A 22,159-nucleotide genomic window follows, 5' to 3' on the forward strand; every position below is an offset into this window, starting at 1 on the left:
AACTATTTCCAGACAATACAAAAAAAGTGTTTTGATTTGTTTTCTACTTGTAAACATAAGTTTTACCAAAAAAAAAAAAAAAAAAAAAAAGAATCAATAAAAGTGTCTTGCAGGCCAACTAGAGATACATACCTGGGTAGCAAAGTGATGTTGCAAATGCTTTGGGTGTTAAATAAAAAATTAACATTACTATCTGTTCAATGGTGTTTTATACATAATGAATGACAAGTTTATAACCTCAATCATTTCTATCCCTGAAAAAAGGACTTAGGTATGACTTATTGGCAGCTGTGTCATTGAATGGGGTAACAAGGGCTGGAGTCCAAGAGTTGTTGGTGAATGAGCTACAAAATAGAAAGAAATTTATGGATCAGTTTTTAGGGTGAATAAAACAGGATTTCAAAACAAATAATTCAAGGCAGCGTGTTGTCATCATTCAGTACAGCCGAGGGTCCCAAGCTGCACGTGGAAGCTGTCCCTTCTCTCCAAGTGCTTCCATTTACCCAGTATCACGAGTATTAAATAAGAACCTTGGAATAATTTTACCCCCCAAATCTTTTCTTGGGTCACAAGCTTTTGCCGCTGCCATGTTCTCCACCCACACCCCATTCTCGGCCACTTTACCCTACAGCTAAAAAACACATGAGCTTTGTGTGTCTATGTTGCTGGCTTTCACACTCAGGTGTCTGAAAAGAATGACCTCAAGGTCTCCTTATTAATGTTTAACTATCTCCTCCTGAAACATACACCAAAGCACGTTTCACTCAGGGCACACTAGTCTTTCACATAAGCGTGAACACTTATGACACTAGTTTAAGTAAATGGCAACAATGTTGTATGCTCTGTTTTTATTTAATCAAAACTTAAAATGAGGTTCTGAGTTCAGCTGTGTTCCTCTAAACCAAACTTCCCCCTGAGAACAATCAGAAAGGCTGGAGGACACTTTTAAAAATCTGTTGGAAGGCATCTAAAAGATACATAAGTGGAGAAAAACTGCAAAATTAAGTCCCTGAGAGGAGGGAAAGAAAATGAGCCTGCTCTTCTACAAGGATAGTGAGAATTTTAAAATAAAAAGAATATTTAACAGGCTAGAAGTTTAGCAGAGCATTCAGAAGCTAGACTTTGGCTATGTGGTAGGGACAAAAGAGGAAATCCCCCTAAAGAGCGAAAGCCCTAGTTAAAAAAAAACAAAAATGAAACCAGGCTTTTACTTGTGATCCAATCTAAGGACTAGTAAAACAGAAACAGACCAGCCCCAGGATTGGATTGAGCTGAGCTGCCCTTCCCCACCTGGGTGTCTGAGGTAAAAGTAGAGCGATCCCTTACGTTGGAAGATACCACAAACTATTTTACGTTTTTCATACCCAATATCTGAAATGCAATAAAAAGAACAAAGCAAATGAGACATGACTTCTCCAAAAAAGGAAGAACAAACCAACAAAGCAGACTCACAGAGGACCCAGATATTAGAGTTATTGGACATGGGCTCTTGTATAACTGTCGTTAATATAATAATAATTTAAAGAATAAAGTGACAAAATAGATACCAGCATAGAAATGGCAATTCTCAAACTGAAAAACATAACTGATATTAAGACATCAGTGGATGAGTTTTATACATTATTAGGAATGGGCAGAATTAATGCAGTAGAAGTTAGAGTTGAAGAAAGTATCTAGACTAAAGCATATAAGGACAAAATGTTGAAAAATATGAAATTGCTTTATAGGGAAGAAACTTTCAAGGAGAAAAAAACTGAGAATTTCTTATAATGGTACATATTCCAAAAGCATACCCAGTAACACAGTAATAATACATTTTTGGAACCAGAGAAGCCAAAGGAATATGAAAAGGTATTTATTTTCAAAGGAACAGGAAGACAAGCAACAATTGATTTCAGTAATAAGTGATGCCAGATCAATTAGCTACTCATATGTGAAACAAGAGGTCCAAGGGAAGTCAGAAAACAAGGTAATCATTTTCAAAATGCTGAAAGAAAGTAACTGCCAACCTAGCTTTCTATACAGCACAAATACCACCTACAAGTGCATCAAAGTAATACCCAGGAATATACAGCAAAAGATGGTAAGATTTTTTAAAAATTCTGAAATATAAAAATAACTTAAAGATGAAACAAATAAGTGCAAAGACATCAAAGGCTGTTGTAGAAAAGTTAGTAGTAAGAGGGCAGAATTATTCTACCAAGATGTTGTTTTGGCCGGGGATATAGCTCAGTGGCACAAGCGACTGCCTGGCAAGTGCAAGGTCCTGAGTTCGATTCCTGGTACCCCCCCCCCCAAAAAAAATGCTTTTTCTTTTGGTGTAGAAAATGAGCTGATTAACATTTTTATGAAAACGGAGTCAAGAAAAGTCTGTACAAGTTTGAGTAACAACAAAACAGGAAGACTCGTACTACTTGACATCAAGAATTACAGCATTGGTATAACTAACGTGGCTAGATTATTAACACAAGGATAAACAGACCAGTAAAATCAAATAGAGGAGTCAGAAATTGATGTGTAAAATTTATGGACACTTGATTTATGACAAATGTGGCTCTAGAGAGGAGCTGGGAAATTTGTATTTTTACCAGTACAAGAAAAAAGCTTTATTTCCTCATTCCACACTCAAATTTATTTTCAGATGGGCTGTAAGTCTAACTGTCAAAAGTAAGCGAAGTTTCTATAAGCTAGGACAGGAGGAATAGCTTCATTATCTTTGAGTAGGAACAATTTCTTAAAAAGGTCAATAAAACACTGTCCATGAAAGAAAAAAAAACTGAGGAAATGAGGTATATTCAAACTAGGAATTTATGCTAAACAAAATATTCCATAGTGGAAAAAAGCAGGCCATTGAAAAGACGGTTACTGTCAACACACAATTATCAAAAAGCTTTCTATACAGACTGTATCAAGAAATGAAAACAATTGTTCAAAGAGAAAAACCAAGAGGCAGACATAGGTTCTTCACAAGAGGATACACCAATAACAAGGGGGGAAAAGGCAGAATCCCATCAGTCATGAGGGAAAAGTAATGCAATGAAACAGCACTGCAGCATCAGCAAATTGTTTACAATGAGGAAATTTAGAACCTAAGTGTAGAGCACCTTAAACTAGCCTATGCTGCTGCTCAAAGCGCAAGCTGGCTCCGCAAGTACAGAAAACTTTTGGTAGAACTCGCTAAGGTTAAGCATATGTGTAGCCTAGACTCTACCTAGACCCACTCTCAGATACGTACCAAACAGAAGCATGAGCTAACATGCACCAGAAGGCATGCTCAGTAACATCCACAGCAGCGTGTTCATAAATACTCAAACTGGGAGAGACCCAAACTTTTACCGCCCATAAATGAATAAGCTATGGTAAGATTCCCATAGTGGAACCCTATATTCAAGGGTACGATAAATCACCGACTCTTGCAACAATACCAATGACTTTCACAAACTAAGTAATTGAAAGAGTGAAACACACGTGAATATATTCTGTATGGTTCAATTTATGTAAAGCTCAAAAAAAAAAAAAAACAAAAAACGGCAGAGCTAAGGCATGGTTTCGGAAATGAGGGCTACACTACTTTGCAAGAAAACGAATGATTGGGAGGAGACACAAAAGAAGCTTCTGGGTGCTATCACATTCTACACAGTCCGTTTGTTCACTGTATAATTCATCAAGTCATGTGTGTCCTTTCCCATGTGCATAATTTGCTTCAATAAAAATGTCTGTCACAAAATGTGGTAAGACCCGATCTAAAGATCTGAACGTGAACACCGTTTCTGACCACAGGAAAATAAATTACTTAAATACTCACCAGGTGAGAACAAAAAAGTTTGCGTAGTGAAAGTTAAGCCGTAAGAGTGCTCATTATTAATATTTGTATTTTAGCTGTACGGTAGGTGTTAAACTTGTCCCTTAAAATGAAATCACAGGAAGAAGGAGGTCTGGATAATTTTTCTCTCTAGTGTACAGTCTACAGTGTTCTTCGGCTACTCTTGAGGTAATGTTTCAAAATGTGGATCACGTCGGTGATCTCATATGAGAAGCTGCCGGTTCCTGGCCGCCGGAGACCTGCCCCTGGGCGCCGGGATACCTACCATCCATGTAGCTGTGCAGAGCAGTGAGCATCCCGTCCTGGGGCACGTAGGCAGAGTACGCCATTTCCTCCAGCATGGGTGGAGACAGCCTGGAGGGCGGGACCGCCGTGACAGGGGCAGAGGAGGAGTGATTGGGACTGACGTGTTTCTTGTGGCGTGCTCTACAATTCTGAAACCACACCTGCGGGGGAAAGAGCGAGGTACCTGGGTCACTCACCAGCCTGGGAGGACAGTGCCAGGTCAGCTGAGCGACGAACGCAGCTTCCATCGCTCTACCACTGGAGCACTGAATAAACTTGTTTTAGAAGTTCTGCAGACAGATGAGAAACATTTTACCTCAGATATCACTCATTCTTTCACTTCAGATAATACCTGCATTACCACAGGTAATAGCTCTCTGGTCATTTACGTAAAAGGTGACTCAGTAAACTAGTGGTGGTGGAGGGAGTGGAAAAGGAAGAGGAAGTGGAGGAGGAAGAGGAAGGACATGAAGAAAAAAGAGGAGGAGATGGTGGAGGTGGAGAAGCTGGTGGTAGAAGAGGAGAAAAGTGCAAGAGGAGAAAGGGAAAGAAGAATCCTGGAAGAGGAGGCAAAGGGAGAGGGGGGAAGGGGGAGGGGGGAGAGGGAGGGGGAGGGCAGGGGACGGCAGAGGGAGGAGCTCAAGAATTCCTGAGAAGTACCCTTGGTTTTACTACTGGCATTTAGAAAAAAAAAAGCAGTAAAAAAAGCTTTTTAAATCAGGAATTTAAACACACACACACACACACACACACACACACACACACACACACACACACACTCCTGAATGTATTCTTAGACACCTGCTGAACTTATTTCAAATGCTTGTTCAAATGATTAAAATCCCTACTGAGAACTTACAGCTTTCTACAAGCCTCTTGATTCAGTTATTCCATTCACAGTTTAGCCTGCTGTGTTCAATTTCTCATAGACCATTCCCTAAGAAGCATACCAATGTCAGAGCTATAACTAGAAAAACTAGTACTATTTAAGTAAAATCAAACACAAACACATCCAACTGGAGAAAGAGTTCGCAAAGTGTAAAGGTGCTGACCACCCCGTTGTCCACTCTCTTGCAGGAATGATGCAAATTCAGGACGAGCGAGTTCTGCACCCAGCTCAGGGTGAATGAGGCTGGACTGCCCAAACCCTTCGACGTGACTCATCTGCCTGTGTTTGAATCCCCTGCCTGGAGACAAAACTCCGCCACAGAGCGTTATTGGATGAAAACTCTATGGAACTTAAACGCCATCATTACAAGCAATTCTATCGGGAGGAGAAGGATAAGGGGCGGGGTAAAAACTTGAAGGGAATTAGAAACTTTCTAGGATCACGGGAGAAGGCCAGGGAAAGGTCAAGGGCATCACTTCTGTTCAGGGCTGCTGAGCAGGAGTTCGATGGCACAAGAAAATTAGGGTCAATGAGTGAAACAGAAGGAAGCATCGAGAATTTATAACAAAAGTTGGCTTGACTTAAAAGACAGGCCCTGACACAGAGATTCCAAATCCAGGGCTGGGAGAGCGTGGATTGAAGGGATTAACGCTCAAGGAATAAAAATCAATAACTGAACTGCGCAGGCAGCCCCCTACAGGTGGTGGGAGGGGCAGCTCTAAGGAATGTTTCTGGAACACGACAGGCAGGTATCAAAGAAAGGGAGTGGGAATTCATAGGTTCCTTCTCCTCCTCTGCAGTGTCACTTCTGAGACACCAGGGCAGAGACCAGACCACAGCAGAAGTCTCCAGTCACCGTCCCCCCACTTACTCTGTGACCCTATGTGTCTCCAGTCTTCCCAGCTGAGAAGCCATCCTCAGACATTCCCTAGCCCGCAAGGGGTCAGAACAGCCACTTGCTTCCCTAGAAGTCACATGTCCCAGAGGGCTATCTGGAACCTAAGCCGCCTTCGCTACGATGGCCCCACAGTCTTCAAAATATCTTTGTCTCCAGTCAATTATACACGGGACAGAATCTACTCATTTATAAAAACAACAAAAAGTCCAATTATCGCCATTTCATTGAAACAAAAAAATCTCAGGCTTTGAAAATAAATATAATGTATAACATAAATAACAGAATAACAAACCTAATAATTTGAATACCTTCTTGAGAAGATCATCTACAGGTAATCTAGGAGAGAGAGGTTTGCGGACACAGAGTGTCCTGCAAGTTGAAAAGCAAAGCACAGCTGAGGATTCCATACATCAGAAGTAACCCGGCAAGAAAGCTACACCCTCAGAATTCACATAAAACTCACCACGCAGTTTTCTCCTTCTGTCTTGCAAAACTCTACCATTAGTTAAAATTTTCTGAGTAACACATTTTAAAAATTTTATTTTAAAAATTTTAAATTCTAAATCATAAATTCCATAAGCTGAAAGCAGTAACTGAACAGATACATTGTAAAATTAAAAAAAAAATCTCTAGCTGGACATGCACATAGCAACTACTTAGGAGGCCCAGTCAGGCAACTTAGGGAGACCCTATCTCAGTGAGGGTTTGGGATGTAGTTCAGTGTCCCCTGGGTTCACTCACCATTAACACACACGCATATACCTGTGCAAATGCACACATGCCCCTGGTGCATAAAATGAAGCCTTTAGAAAGTCCAGGCAAAAAGCCAAATAGGAAAATTTATTGTATGAAAAAAACAACAACAAAATTTTTATTATTGGGAAAGCATGGCTTACTGATTTAGGGAAACCTGGTTATTCTTTTCAGAGAAAAAACAGATAAACTCTACCTCACATGGGACCAATCCAAATAAATTAAAGTTTAGGTGTAAATAATTGAAACCACAAATGTTTAAGGAAACAAAAACCAATACTGATACACTTTTTAGATAGAAAAGCATAATAAAGGCCAGAACTATCAAAAGTTAAAGAGATTGGAATACATAAAAACTTAAAAGTTCTATATGGAAAAATAAGTGAAAAGGGGCTGGGGATTTAGCTCAGCGGCAAAAGCGCCTGCCTGGCAAGCGCAAGGTCGTGAGTTCGGTTCCCCGTACCGGAGAAAAACCAAAAAAAAAAAAAAAAAGTGAAAAGGAATGTGATGAACCATGACAGTTTAATGACAGAATAAAAATCAGTAAGATGGAGAGAAAAGAAATAACTCACCAGAAAAGTGGAATAAGACAATACAGGTTTTGAAATTACAAAACAAGCAAACATGTTCAAGTTCATTGATAATAAGTAGAAATAAAAACGAAATTTTCTGGGGCTGGGGGTTTAGCTCAGCGGCACAGAGCCTGCTTGGCAAGCATAAAGTTGTGAGTTTGATTCCCGGTACTGGGAAGAAAACAACCCCCCAAAAAACAAAACAAAACAACAAAACGAGATTTTCTTTTTCTGACTACCAAGTTGGCAAGGCTCTACAGAGTGGACCACATTTAAGATTCTCATGAATTAAGGAAAAAGAAACTCTTGTATGTAGTGCCTGGCAGATTCAGAATAAATTGGTATAAATTTTTGGAAGGGAATATTTGTATACAGGCCCTAAATATTCTACCTTTTGATACATTTCATCCACAAATGTATCATAAGGAAACTACTGGCCAAGCATGCAAGACGGATATATGGTGTTGCTCATGTCAGAATTTTTTTTTTTTTTAATTTTATTTTAAGGATAAAAGGAGGGAAACATTAACAGACATACAACATTTTACAACATATCACAAGCACACAGAATTTTTTTTAATAGTGAAAAGTTGGAAACTAAATAAATGATGCTATCTATGCTCAGCATATGTAGCAATAAAAATAATGTAATGTTGTATGGAAAGATTTCCAGCACTCTGACTGAAAGAAACAGTTTTATTCTGTATCAGTGAGATCTATAACTCCTAGTTCACTTATCTGAAATGAACAGTGACAGGATCTGGTTGCAGAGCTAATGAAAAGTTAAATCACCCATCTTTATCCTTTGGCTTCAGCCCAGTGACAATCTTCTCCGTTACAACCTCTCACAAAGAAGACTGGCGGCTACTAAGCCGAGACTCTTAACATGTGAGCCCATTATTTCAACCTATCCCTTGGGCAGCCTAGTTTGTATATTACAATAGAGACCTAGCAACCCAAACTCTTCTATGACCTTTCTGAAGTGTTGTGCCTGGCACTAGGAAGGGTTTTGGGGGAAAAGAGATCATCATTTACATTTTGAGGTCACAGAAACTTAATTCTCCAAAAATATTGTGAAGGATTATATATTCAAATTACACACAAATACTACACACATTTGTGTGCTAACACACCTTCCTTCACCATCTTATCAAAATGTCTACCATGCAGTCTTCACTTATTAAAAGACAAAATCCAAATAGATACTCTCCAAGTTTCAGCACCTGAGATCACGCTAATTTGCACATAATACTGGTGACCTAAATACTTGGACATGACATAAAATGTCTGTCAGTGGTCCTTCCTGCTTCAAATATCGAGAAATGCCCTAAGATGACCCAGTCTTTGCTCTCAACTGAAACAGTCTGAAACATAACAGTTGTGAACCCACCTTTCTTGTGGACACCCTTGCCGTGGATGTACAAAGTCTTAAGTTGGAAGGTACAGGAAACTCACTGCTTTCCTTGGTGGTCGTGCCACATTGGAAGCCTTTTACACTGAGAAAGTTCCTCTTGTGTGCATAACAGTGCTTCTCCACACATTCGCTGTAGGGCAGCTTTTCACACATGCTGAAGGACACCTACTCTGGAACAACCTATCCTTCCCTTCCAATTTCCTGACCCTATCTCCAGACAAATATCCCCATTACCTTTAATATTAAGACACAATTTCTAGATCTTTTCTCAAAGGCGGCATTCTTTTCAGATTGGTTCCTTGTTAGTCTAAAGTTTAGTTCCCTAAAATAAATGCCATACTCAGGGTGTCTGCAAAGTGCTGAGGCTGTGGGACCCCACCCCTAGCGTGCCTTATATGCTGTAGTCAACCAAACCACTGGGAACCGTAGTCAGCAGAGGAGTACTCTCAGTCTTTCCCATTGGATTCCATGCATTTCTGTTTAAATCTTCTAACACTTCTGGCTTCCTGAAGTGTACCAACCCCTCAACTTAATAAACAAGACAGATGAACAATAAAGGGATTGATCCATCCACTCCCTAACAAATTTCATTTTATCTTACTAGATGTTCCTTAAAGTATTTTAAACCTTGAGTAACTAAAATTATTCCTCATACCCCAGTCTCTCTATAGCATCTTGCCAGGGATGATTTCCTCTTTGAAGATGCCCAGCTCCTTCAGGAGCTCTCTCTACCAACTCCTTCCTTGATCCTGGAGTTGTTCTGTCCCATTCAAAAGCTCTTTCACCCTGCCCTCTCTCTCTAAGTCCACTCCACTCCGTTAAGTTCTACGCTTTGTTTCTCAAGCATATTATTCAATTTCTCTTTGCTTGGGGCCTGTCCCACCTTTCAAATTTCACATACACAACTTTCACCATCACCGCACAATTAACACAACCAAAAGGGGCTTCATCTCCCTCCCAAGAGAAAACCAAGTTTTCTTTTCACTTGAATATACTCATGGATACTTTGATTTATCTCTACTTTTCCATTTTGGTCTCCAAGTCAGGTCTCTCTCTTCCCTTCACCCTTTGCTATCAGTGTACAGCTGATAAAATATGACTCGAATGAATTCTAGTCTTACTACTTCAGTAAGTCTCTTTCCAAAAAATCACTGCTCTGCAGGGCGTCCCAGTGAAGCTATCTACCTCTGTTTGGCCTTCGCTCAACTTGAATTCTGTCCATCTGGCATCACTTGCTCTTTCTTCCAAAAATCACACATCACAGCTTCTGTTCAAGAGAGAACTCTACATTCGCAGGGCTCTACAACTTCAATTTCATTTTCCATAAATTCCAAATATAAAGTCTGCATTCCAGTAAGTGTGCTCTAACTCACCCCTCCCTGGCTCTGTTCACACCACTTCTGTTACAAAACAGAAGTAATGGAAAAGAACACGGACCTCAGAATCTGAGGAAACTTAGAGAACTGCAGTTGTCTTTCCTAGTCTGAGGCTGTTAGGATTGCCGTGACACTGAATGAAGACATTCAAAAGGTCATTTGACAAAGGGCAGCCTACCCCAGGCAGGTAAATCATCAGGGTTACAACACTGCTTTAAAGAGTCAAGTGATCTATAACAGGTAACTAATATTTTGAGAGGTTTTTTATCAACAAAAGAACACCACACACTCATAAGGACGCAGAGTTAGAACATCCTGTATCTCAGGATTGACCCGTAAGATAGTCACCTGTATCACACGTCTGCTCAAGCCTGTCCTTTCTGCCAGTTTCTGGAGGGTCTGTGCATCTGGGTTGTTGTCCTGAGCAAATTGTGCTTGCATAACCTGTGATTAAAAAAAAAAAAAAAAAAAAAAAAGGAAGATGTAGGCTGCAAATGATTCAAGAGACACAGCTCACTCTTCTGCATTTTGATGATGGAGGAACAAGATATGCATATGCAAACGTGATACAGTGATGCCTCAGTTCATGGTCACCTCTGTTCGTGAATAATTCAGTTCACAAACAGAAGCAGTGGGCACAATTTTGTTTCCATTTGCAAACTCCATCTCAGGTGAGGAACACGACCTTGGCCATCTTCCCTGGAACTGTGGAATGAATTAAGTTCCTGAACCAAGGTACCACTATACTTGTATTTTATTACTGGAAAACCAGTGTAGAGAAGTATATACAAGTGAAAAGGCAGGCAAATTTTGTATATTTACACACAGGCTGTTCTGCTGAAATCTTGAAAAAATAATCCTCTTCAATATAAGTTCAACTGTCAACGCTGCTGCTAGAAATAGCCTCACCCTTTTTCCCCGTTCCTAGAACTTACAAATGAAATGTGTAACATGAATCCCATTTACCATGTTTCCCATTTTGCCAAACTTCTCAGCACTAGAAAACTTAATAAAACGTGAAAAACATAGAATATTTATCTCCAGCCTCTCCTAGGCTGAACAGGTTGACTGCCTGCAAAATAATTGTGACTGATCTGCAAAGAGTACATGGATTTCACTTCATTGCGATGACGCCATCATTTTGTTTTGATGACTCTGTGAAAAAGTATCTGAGATCATAAAGAGAGGCTTCTGTCAGTCCACCGAGAGTTTACTGGGGTCTACGGGTGGAGAGATGGATCAAGCTCACAGGCGCCGATGTCAGTTTGTGGACTGCTGACACCAGGCCAAGCGCCATGAGACAGCGATGGTGGGCAGCTGTGCCTCGTCTTCCTTCCCGGGAAGAAAGATTCTGACGTGCTGAACACTACCTATCATAAAAGACAAAGGGAGGAGTGTACAAGAGCGCAGGGACCAGAATACATCACAAGCCCAAGGCTCCGTATTCTTCAGAAGAGGGAATCACTATGGTAATCAAGTGAGATACTTGAATTTCATCACTAAAAGTCAATCAACTGCAAGAAGCATTAGAAAACAAAAATGATGTACTTTAAGGAATGAGGGAGAAGTCTGGCGTCCCACACAACTGCGCTTAGCCACAGGCATGGGTGTGGCACCCAACCATTTACAGATCTTAAGCAGATCTGGCCTCTCGGCCCTTTCCAACAGAAAAAACTAACTGCACTCCCTGCTCGTTCTTTATGTGGTACGTCTTCCGCCACGCGACTGTCCCGGGAGCCGAAGAGCTGCTGGCAAGTCTGCTCTCCAGGGCAGAGAATGCGTTCCTCAACACGGGAACGCCTTGTGCTTCGCCTCCCCGGGAATTAACCTCCCTTCCGGCCACACACCGGGCAGAGTTTGTAGCAGAATGAAACTTGACAATGTGAGGAAAATCGGAGAGTGCGGAGCAAGAGTCCAACGCTGTTCCAGGAAGCGAGGTTTACACATTATATGTTCAGGTAAGATCTCTCTGATAAGCGGCTCTTCTACAGTTAAATATTCCTGACTTGCCAGCCTGCTGTCCTGTGTTTTTGCATTCATTAATAACGAAACATAGACTTCTGGTTTAAACAATGAGAAAAGAAAAACTGCCTGACCACCTACAATCTTCATATTTCCCTTTCTACTGCAAATGTATTACATTAATATTTTCCTATGCAAATAGTTGTGTTTATAGGTAATTGAGCGCAAAATGTCCCAAAGAGAAAAAGGAATGAGAAAAATAATTATGTCTCTGTTTTTTAATTTTTCAAAAAGGCTGAACAGATACTTGGAGATTTGCTTGTTACCAACCATCATTACCAACGATCTGTTTTTTTAGAGTATGCCTTTCACAAAGGAATTTTAGATTGACAAGTTTAATCATGGAACCAAATTACCTTTAATAAAGGGGATTCTCATCAAGCAATAAAACCAAGTTCAGATCAACGTGGATTATTTAAATTAGAATATTCTCTTGAAAAAGTGGTACTCGTTAATCTTTTTTACATAGTATCAGTAGTCTTAGAAAAAAAGATCCCTCCAAATTCTTCTCAGTTGGCCCTGTTATCCAAACACTACTGTTCCCGTCCCAGACTCTTCTAACACGGAGAGTGAGCTCATGGAGCCAGCTTACTCCCCACAGCAGAAAACGTGTCCCTGGACACAGGGAACGCCATATTCGTCACCTCGCTGGGAAGTAAGCATTCTAAGGCCAGGAGGTCTACCAGAAACGTCAGGAGTCAGACCAACTCCATCTGAAAATACACTGCAGTAGAAGCTAAACACGGCATACATCGTAACAACCATTGGCCAGGTGCCTGCCACAACCGTATACAAAGCATAATATTAGCAGAAATGTCTTAGTATTCTTACAAAGGAGACAGCATTTCATGTATATTTGCGGACCCATCCTCTGAGCTAACCTATGCTTTCTTCCCATTAATTTTCAATAAGAAGCATGGTATTTATTTATTTATTTGTTTATTTCAATACTGGGGGTGGAACCCCGGGCCTTGGGCTGGTCAAGCATTCTACATCTCTACATTCTACATCTCTAGCTCTTTATTTGTCCCATTTTAACCTGCATCTGTCCAAAGCAGGTATCACCTTAACTGTCTCGACCAAACTAGAATATACTCAGCTTTCTGAAAGGTAGAACTATCCCACAGCGTAGGTGCACTGCCTGACTTATTAGATCTGCCAAAAGTACATGATTCAAGTAAGTCTGTTTGATTTTTAAATCTGCAGCTATCCCAAATTCCTAAATTTCAAAGAACTACTTGAGGATTGTATTTCGTTTGTTTCAGCTCTCCCTGGTATAAGATAAATGCTAATAAATACTGAATAAATGAAAACCCGCTTTTAAAACTGTACCACTTATTGCTTCCATTTTTAAAAACCTGTAATTCTGAAAAATTTTTCAAAAGCATGATTCAGATCACATTTGTACAATAATGCATGGCGGACATATTTTATGCACATTTGCAATTTAAAACTGCCAAGCCTAGCTACAAACTTCGTTAAGGCTCAGGGGCACTCGTGGTCTCCAGGCAGGCCAAGCCTATGCAAACAGCAGACGCCGGGTGGGCAGGGCCTGACTCTCTTCCCTGCCATCCCCTTGGAGCTCTGCCTGGATAGGAATTCCTGGACCTCCTTGGAGAGGAATTTCTGGGAGAGTTAAAGGAGATGGTGTTGATGAGGCCGGCACAGGACTTCGCACGAAAAGACCTCCACAAATACTCTTTTTATTTCATTTATCTTCCCATAGGTGATTATATACATACTGGTTTCAAATTCTCAGTGATAATTGGAATAATAAATTTTACATCAAATTAAAGTTATCAATCTTATAACTCAAGATTAGAGCTGACCCTTGATGAGAACCATCCAACTTAAAAAACAGATACATCGACAGTAGAGATTCTCTTGTAACCCAGACACCTTTTAACCACTGGGCGTTTTCCCAGAGCTTGCGCGAGTGCTCACACCTAACTTAGGGTGTGTGTGGTCTCCTCTCCAAGCCCAGCAGCATCCTGAGGAATACAGTTCAGTCGGAGAGCTTTCTCTTGATTGTCTTGTCTTTCATTTATTGACCATGTACTTTTATGCCTAAGAAATCCATAATAATTATCTATTTGGATTTTTTTCCTGAGTGGATCTAGATTTTAATGGTAGAGTAGGTTCCATGGTCAAGTTTCCTTGAAATGTTTGCAGCATATTCAGGTTTCTTTCCTAAATCCTCCCCGAAATAAAATTCTCTCTTGAGACACTTTCGATTGCTGTGACCATCTTAAAATCTAGCAGGTCTTAGAATGCTACAGGTGAGTTCCAGAATACTACCTTCATGCATTTGGTAACTGCCTAAATGTCTTCTAAAGTCTGAGCTACTGGTGGTTCATGGTAGGTGCTCGTTTCTTCCGTTTAAAACAAATACCTCATCCACATTAATTTTTTAGAAAATGTGACTGTATTATCTGAAAAAAATCATTATAGGTGAAGACCTAAATGTAAAGCAAGGAGCAATTACTTATTTTTTTGACAATTTGTACAAATCAAACTTATGAAAATTATGTTTAAGAAAACTAAGCTGAAAATAATTCTTCCTTGCAGGGGACATAACCAACCTTTAACATCAAATTACAGAATTAGTCTTTCTATCCTTTTTAAAGACAAGAAAGGAACAATCTGGCTGTTAATTAAGGCAGGTGTATTCAATTCTTTCCTACTCAAAAAACATACAATCTTGTCCATTAAAGGACTCATTGGAGTTTGTTAAAAAGACTAACAAATTGGAGTTTCACAGATTCACATGATATCTTTTTCTGTTACAAGTCTCAAAACAGAGTGTGTCTTCTCTTGCAATCACATACACTAATGTACATATCTGGACTGAACTGATGTTATCAGGAAGTCAGAACAGATCCACATTTGGTTTCCACTTTCATGCTGACACCAAAAGACTCCAAGGAAACAAAGCTAGATCACTGGACCCTTTCTATTCTGGTGCTAGAGGACAATGAGAAACATTTTAGGGCGATAAGTATATTTTCATGTATTTATCTAGTTGGTTTCAAGAAAGGTTAACTTTTTAGAAAACGTAACTGTTTTTAAGCAACACAGAAATTGCTTTCTTGTTTTGGGTTTTTTTTTTCTTTTGGCGGGGAGGGGATTCAAAAATCATAAATTCATTGCCAGGTCTACCTGGAGCTGATCTGCGGTAAAGCTGGTCCGAGCTCTTTTTGCTGGTTTTGGATGATTAACATCTTGTTCTGTGAGGAGGGCACCTTCCACACTAATTCCGTTACCTGCATTTAAAAAACATACCATACGTGTTGGTAACGCAAATGGGTCCTCCACTTGCAAAGTAATAGTTTTCTTGTACTTCTGGGCTTGTAAAACCGTATGCATCTTCTAAACCTTACTTTTTACTATTTTTTTTCCCCCACAGTACTGCAGATTGAACTCAAGATCTAAGCACTGAGCTATATCCCCCGGCCTTTCAAAAATTCTTTTACTTTGAGACAGGGTCTCAGTACAAGTCACTCCATTTGCCTAGGCTGGGCCTGAACTTGTGAATTTACAATCGTCCTGCTTCAGCTTCCCAGGGCGCAGAGATTACAGGCATGCGTCACCCAAGTTAAAACCCACTAAGTTTTAATTTAACACAGCCTAAACATGCTGTAGAAACAACAGTTCATGCGTAGGCTTGCGTATTCAAAAAGTTAGAAGCGCACTGCGAAGGCCCGCCCTTAGGAAGGCACACACAGGGAAACAACTGTTTACAGAACAGAGAAGCTGCAGCCTAACCCAAGGCTGCTGTCTGAGGACACAGCTAATGCATATGCCATGGTTTTCCCAGCAAATAAAACAGATGGAGGTCATCACTAGCTGTAGAGTGCTTGATGACTCTTACCACAATTATATTTTGCCTAAAATAATGCACCAAGATGACCTTAGGAAAAAATCATTTTTATCCCTCTATTCAATGTCCCCAAAGACTCAAAAGTATTTTAGGAACATATTTACCATTTTCCACTTCTCTTTTTAAATTATCAAGCATGCAGTCATAATGCACTCTGCAGAGGACTTTCTCTTCCACCAACGCAAACTCCTCTCCCGTGGAAAGTTGCCTTTTGCAAGAGAAGCAGGCGAAACACGCCAAGTGATAGACATTTCCTTTGGCCCTGCGGACCCAGTCAGTAGAGTGGATGTGCCTGCCGCATCGAGAGCAGCGAGTTCCGTATCTTCTGCAGTGAACAAAAGGGCAGGAGTGGAAGATTTTAATGCCCGGAAGCTATTTATCAGTCTAATATCAAACTGACACATAAATTCTCTCCGCTGGAATACCCTAAGCATTTCAATACCTCGAAAATGAAACAGGAATTACTTTTCTGAAAGTCAATATGCTAAGGAGTTAAGATTTGAGATAGTTACAATTCAAATCTATTTTCAAAAATAAAACTTTTAAAATAAATAATATACAAGTATCAATATCCTCCTCATTGTGTTCAATGTCAGGGCATTTGTAAATGTACCTGGAGGCTTATGATTACAAGTGTGCCCACATATGTACACACACACTCACCTACACGCTAGAGATGTAAAACCTCAAAGTGCAAAAAATCTCTATTTGACATGAATATTGACTTTTTAAAACCAAGTGGAGAGATTGCAAGGTGTAGCTCAGTGGTACAGCGTGTCTTTAGTACTCACAAAGCCCTGGGTTCCATCCCCAGCGTCAAAATACAAACCAAATAAACAAAAAAATCAAGTTGAGATGATCACAAAATGCTATAAATTAATGTCTCAAACATTTCAAATAGATATTATCAAAGAAGCAGAGAACTCAAATTTTTTACCCTGGTAGATGACAAAGGAAAACCCTGAAATGTTTCCTTTAATGGGAGGTTACCATATTGTTATTCACAGGAGGAAAGGAGTATTACCTAGACCTCCCAGAGACATATTTAGACATTAAACACACATTAAACTTAACAAAATGCCAGACCGGATGTGAGCATCCCATTTCCTCCCAGGCTGGGTAACTGGACCCACTGTCCTGTCTCCTATCACAGGCATGGGCCAGTGGGGTCAGCTCACACTGCATTAGTACATACGACCCTGCCCACCTGGGCATAGATCTTCACAGGTATTGCCAATTTATTTTTTAAAATTATATCAAAACATTGAACCTTAAAAATAAATTTCATAATATAACAAAATGTGAAGTATTAAAAATTCTAAAGAACTAGATTTTCAAACTTGAATCTTTCAAAAGGTTTTAATTTATCATAAAAAATTAAGATTAGCATATCCGATGTCAAAAAAGCAGCAAACTATTAACTGCAGGTGAAGAAACCGAGAATAAACCTAATGAGAAATATATATTTGGGACTGTTACAAAACTGCTTGATTTTATAAACTAAAGAACTCTGGATATTATGACGTGATTTAAGTTACCTAGTGATTTTATTCAAATTAACCACTAAACTCTCTAAATTCAATTTTTGAAACCGAGTGTAAACAACATAATTAGTATTACAAACTCCACTATGTAGAACTAATGCCAGAATTTCCAAATGAACATTTTTTTTCATTTGAAAATCCAAATAAAGAAGAAATAAGGTAATTTTAAAAGTCATTCTTAGGAACAATTGCAACTTCTAGACAACTCTCCATAAAAAATGACCCTGTAAGAAACTACATTTAAGCAATTATAAAGACATCACAGAAAGAAAACTTAGTATCTTGTGCAAATATAATCTTATGAACTAAAGTTCAAAGAAGAAACAAAAGAAGCCGGATTTTTAGGCAGACTTCTTCGATTTGGTGTATTTATGATATAGGAACAACGATCAATCCTTCCGAATCATGTGGTTCATCTGTTTTCAAACTCCTGGCATCTCATGGGTGTATAACTAGGGATCATTCTATGGTAAACCAGTAAAAGTTTAACAAAATCTTTTTTCCTCTGTAATCAGTTTCTTTTCATCCTATCCCTTCCGCCTGACAAGGGACACTGTCACAAGTCATCCTGTGTTTCATACTTTATGCGCTGCAAATACGTTCCCCGCTTTTAGTGCTTAAAATTTTCATCCTCTACATTGGGACTATTATTTAAAATTAAGTTTTGGATAGTAAATTCCTAGAGGAGGAAAACACATTTATTTTGTTTTACTATAAAATAGACCTCAAAATAGATTTTGCAATCCATCGTACAGGAACAACGGAGCTTATGGTAAATGAAACTGGACAAAAGTGTATCACAAAACTCGTTTGCTGAATAATTTTTTGAAGTGCCTACTTTACTAAGAACAAGCTTCCCAGTGTACCTGAAATAATCGAGTTTGCAGAAAATGTCTTTGTCCTTAATGTAACAGCTGGTGTGCCTTCCGAGGGAGGTTCTGCAGACACTGCAGGAGAGGCACCGGACATGCCAGCACAGGTCGTTCACCTGCAGAGGGAAGAGGGCAGTGAGAGGCCACTCCCATCTCACACAGAAGGGCAGCACCCGAAATGCTGGCCCTGTGAGATGCTGACACATCCTCTGACCGTTTCCATCCAAGCAATGTCATTTATATAAACATCCATCTGAATACATTCACTCTTACACTCCAGACAGGGGGAAAAAAAATCTCATCTATCTATCTATCTATCTATCTTTAAAAATTGTGTCGTTTCTTTCTTAAATCAATATGAACACCAGGAAAGTTCTGGTCACTTGAAAGTCCTACATGCAAATGTTTTGCTTCCTTCCCCAGCCAAATTCTTCCCACTTTCTCAACCTACACTTTGGTCAAATAATTGCAAACTATACTTTTGCTTCAAAGAGCACCAAAGAAAGTGAAAACAGCCTGGAAAGATAATCACCTCGGTAAAGAAACTGAGCAGTCTCTTTCTTTAAAGCAGAAGTAGCTAAGGTTGAGCTAAGTGCTGCTATGGCAGTAGCCCTGCCTCTCTGTTAGCATCACCCACTCCACAGAAATAAAGGTAGCCACGGAGTAAAGTACAGTCACTAGTGACTTCAGTACAATTATAAGTGGCTGTAAAAAGGCACCAAGCATATTTTGCATCTATTCTTCAAATAGTAGGATATAACACCATGTCAGAAAAAAGGAGCACTTCATACTTTCTAAAGGCACCAGACATATCAACTGGGGGAAACAATCTGCAATTATTCTCACTTTAAATTTGCCATCATACAATAAGCACCACAATGCAGGCTTTCAAGAATGAAGGTGTGCACTGCATTGAACTGGCCTGCTACAGACTCCCAAAGTTTGCTCTTGTGAAACAGACATAAGAACTAGGTTTATGCTTAATTAAATGTCATTCGAAAGAATAGCACTGGTGCAAAATCACCAGTTACACCCTCCCAATGGCTCCTATGACAGAAATAGGAACGGGAACTACTGTGAGATTTGGCTTTTGTGACACTATTTAATAGAAAAAGAACTTTCTGCCCAGTGACTGTCAGACTCTTAAGCCCTGTTCAGCGTGTTTATCTGTGACATGAGTTACATACAGAACTTTCTGAAAGACTGAAGTATTACTGGTTTCTAATTACAGTTGATGCATCAATTTCCAAAGCAATATTTTTGGTTTTCAAGTCTCTTTTTTGATGAAATTTTAAGTTTTGGTCTTTCTTTAAAAGAACTACATACTCACTATAAAAATAAAACAATGCAAATAACAGAGAAATAATAGAAAAAAAATCCAAGAAAGCTAGAATAAAAAAAAATAATGGTGAATACTGCCCTAGAAATAAAGATATAGTCTTCCTTAGTCTTTTCTCTCAAATGAGCTGACTTAGGATAAAGTTTAAAAGTGCAGGCTTTGTTAATATTCCACAGCTTAGGGCCATCTATATTTCAATCACATCCAAGTTTTTGTTTTGTTTTGTTTTGTAAAAGAAGGCTTCAGGACAGAGCCATGGCCTCTTTCTCCACAAAAACCAAACAAAATGCCAGGTCTACCACCTTTCCTCAAAGTTGACTTTCAAAAAACAACAAACAACAACAGCAACACAACAAAACTCCTAGATCTTCCATTTCTTTTTTAGGGAGTAAAGTAAGGTGAGGAGAGAAGATTCTGGAAACTGTAAGCTTTCTCTGCTGGCTAGTATTCATCCAATCAGTAAACGCCTAAACATACAACTAGGACCAGGACAGAAAAACTACCCAAAGGACAGGCCCTGAAGCAGGAAATGAGCCACTCTACTCCTCCCGTAATTCTGCATTATATCGCTTCACTTATTGTTAGTTCACCCATATCAATGCTAGGTCTGTTTTTAGCAGCGACAAGTGTGAATTCAAACTTACCTGGAAAAGTACTCAAAGTGGGGAGGGGATGTTAAGAACTCAGGCTTTTAAAATAATTGTATACTATCAGAGTGTAGTTAGAGCTAATATGCTAATAACACACGAAGTGGTAGAACAGATTGTATGGAGAATACTACAGTGGGCACCCTACTGTCCTGTGGCAAAAAAGAACTTTATATAACTCTCTTAGATAACAAATATTTTACATACTACCAAGATAGGCAATATTCAAACTTAGGCAAAATGAACACTAGAAAGTACTATCTGTTTCTGAGGTTGTGTTGTTACTTTCCTATAAGTTTTCCAGGTCTTCTCTGTTACAAAGTGTTAAAAGACTTCATAGATCCACTCCTGAAACCTTCTTAACGATTCTGCGAATTACTGACAAGGCTCACTGAAAACAAGGAACTGGTTTTAATCCAAAGGATGATTTCAAAATTCCAAAAAGTGTCAAGTTTAGCAACAATGAAAATGGAATCTTAAGAATGCATATTCAATTAAAGAAAAAACCCATGTTAATTTCCAATTTAAAAAAATCAACCACCAAATAAGATTCAGTCATTTTTAAACGTTCTCACCCAAACCCCTCTCTTTGCTGTATCTGGGTAATTCACGTTTCTACAGACAAACCAATCTGTATGTTGATGTTGAAACTTAAACCCACTAATTCACTTTTTGAACTTAGGCTCTCCCAAATTAATCCTTTTGAAAACCTAAGCGTGGTGGGGTGGGATGAGAAAGTGAACTGGTTTGCAACTACTTTGGTACGGGAGAAGTCATTATTTTGCACAGTTGTTTTTAGGAACTACTGAAGTTGAAAATCCAATGTAGTACCATTAAGACACGAGGGACCATGACCTTGCTTGCTGCGACTTGGATAACTGTAGCCTGCCAGAATTTGTACTCCACAGTTCCCCGACAATATTTTAAGAGAAAAATAATACAAATTAATACAGACAGTCAACTCTCAAACCACCACGTGTGTGTATGTGTGTGCGCGCGCGGGCGCGCCTAACTTTACATCAATTTTCACTTTTTTTCCCAAGCCTGGAAAGGACTTAACAGCATTGGGCGGACTTGAAGCAGTGAACCTTGGTAAGAGTCAGAAGGTATTGAAACAGCTTTTATGTAAATGTTTCCACAAACTTGTACTTTGGAAAAGCTTCCTGGTACTTGAAAATAAAACTAATTTTTAAAATAGTCTCAGAAAGGACCTTTGCAGGCACTTTAGAGTGGTTCTCACGCCCGGACCCTGCAGGGGGAGATCAGTCAGCACACACCGACCTCGAACTCGTCTGAGGTCCGGTGGGTGACTGGGTGGAGAGACTGACCCGGCAGAGACCTTTAAGGACGGGTAAGGGCTTGCCCACCTGCCTTCTACCTTCGATGGCGACTCCAGTACATCCAGCAGGGCAATCACTTCTACCCCAGGATGTGTCACTCACAGACTGTTTTGCAACAACCCCGCCGCGCGAGGCGAGTTGCCCTAGACGGGGCTAACGTGCCGAGGAAGTCGACAACCTCGGGGACCACCTGGGAGGAAGAGGGAAGGACTTTTCTCTCTGCCCGGGCCCGCCGCCCGGCCTGGCGCCGGCCGCCCCTACCTTGAGCAGGTACTTGTCCACGATCTCCAGGCCGCAGCTGCTGCACACGCACTTGCCGGGCGGACAGCCGGAGCCCGAGGCCATGGACTGCGGCGAGGACGACGGGGACAGCGGGGCCGAGGAGGAGCTCGAGTCCTCGTCCCCCGCTCCCTCGGGGCTCACCTGCTGGAAGCGACCGGGCGCAGGCGGTTCCAGACCCCTCCTCCCTCCACCCAGCTCCCCGCGGGGCGCCGCCTCCCCGCCC

The 22,159-nt window shown here is 40.2% G+C and overlaps 1 protein-coding gene across 1 annotated transcript in view; it reads right to left on the reverse strand.

Moving 5' to 3' along the window:
• Positions 1–113: 113 nt before the first annotated feature.
• Lhx8 (LIM homeobox 8) overlaps positions 114–22,159 on the reverse strand; it is a gene marked incomplete in the record, with an annotated part of 24,279 nt that continues 2,233 nt past the window's right edge. Inside the window, 7 exon segments of the mRNA XM_013514370.1 lie at positions 114–344; positions 4,089–4,269; positions 10,359–10,454; positions 15,192–15,295; positions 16,017–16,237; positions 18,323–18,444; positions 21,916–22,080. Of these exon segments, the coding sequence (XP_013369824.1) occupies positions 268–344; positions 4,089–4,269; positions 10,359–10,454; positions 15,192–15,295; positions 16,017–16,237; positions 18,323–18,444; positions 21,916–22,080 (966 nt within the window).

This window comes from Chinchilla lanigera, unplaced genomic scaffold (genome assembly GCF_000276665.1).
Source record: "Chinchilla lanigera isolate Chin_1 unplaced genomic scaffold, ChiLan1.0 scaffold00022, whole genome shotgun sequence".
Taxonomy (NCBI): domain Eukaryota; kingdom Metazoa; phylum Chordata; class Mammalia; order Rodentia; family Chinchillidae; genus Chinchilla; species Chinchilla lanigera.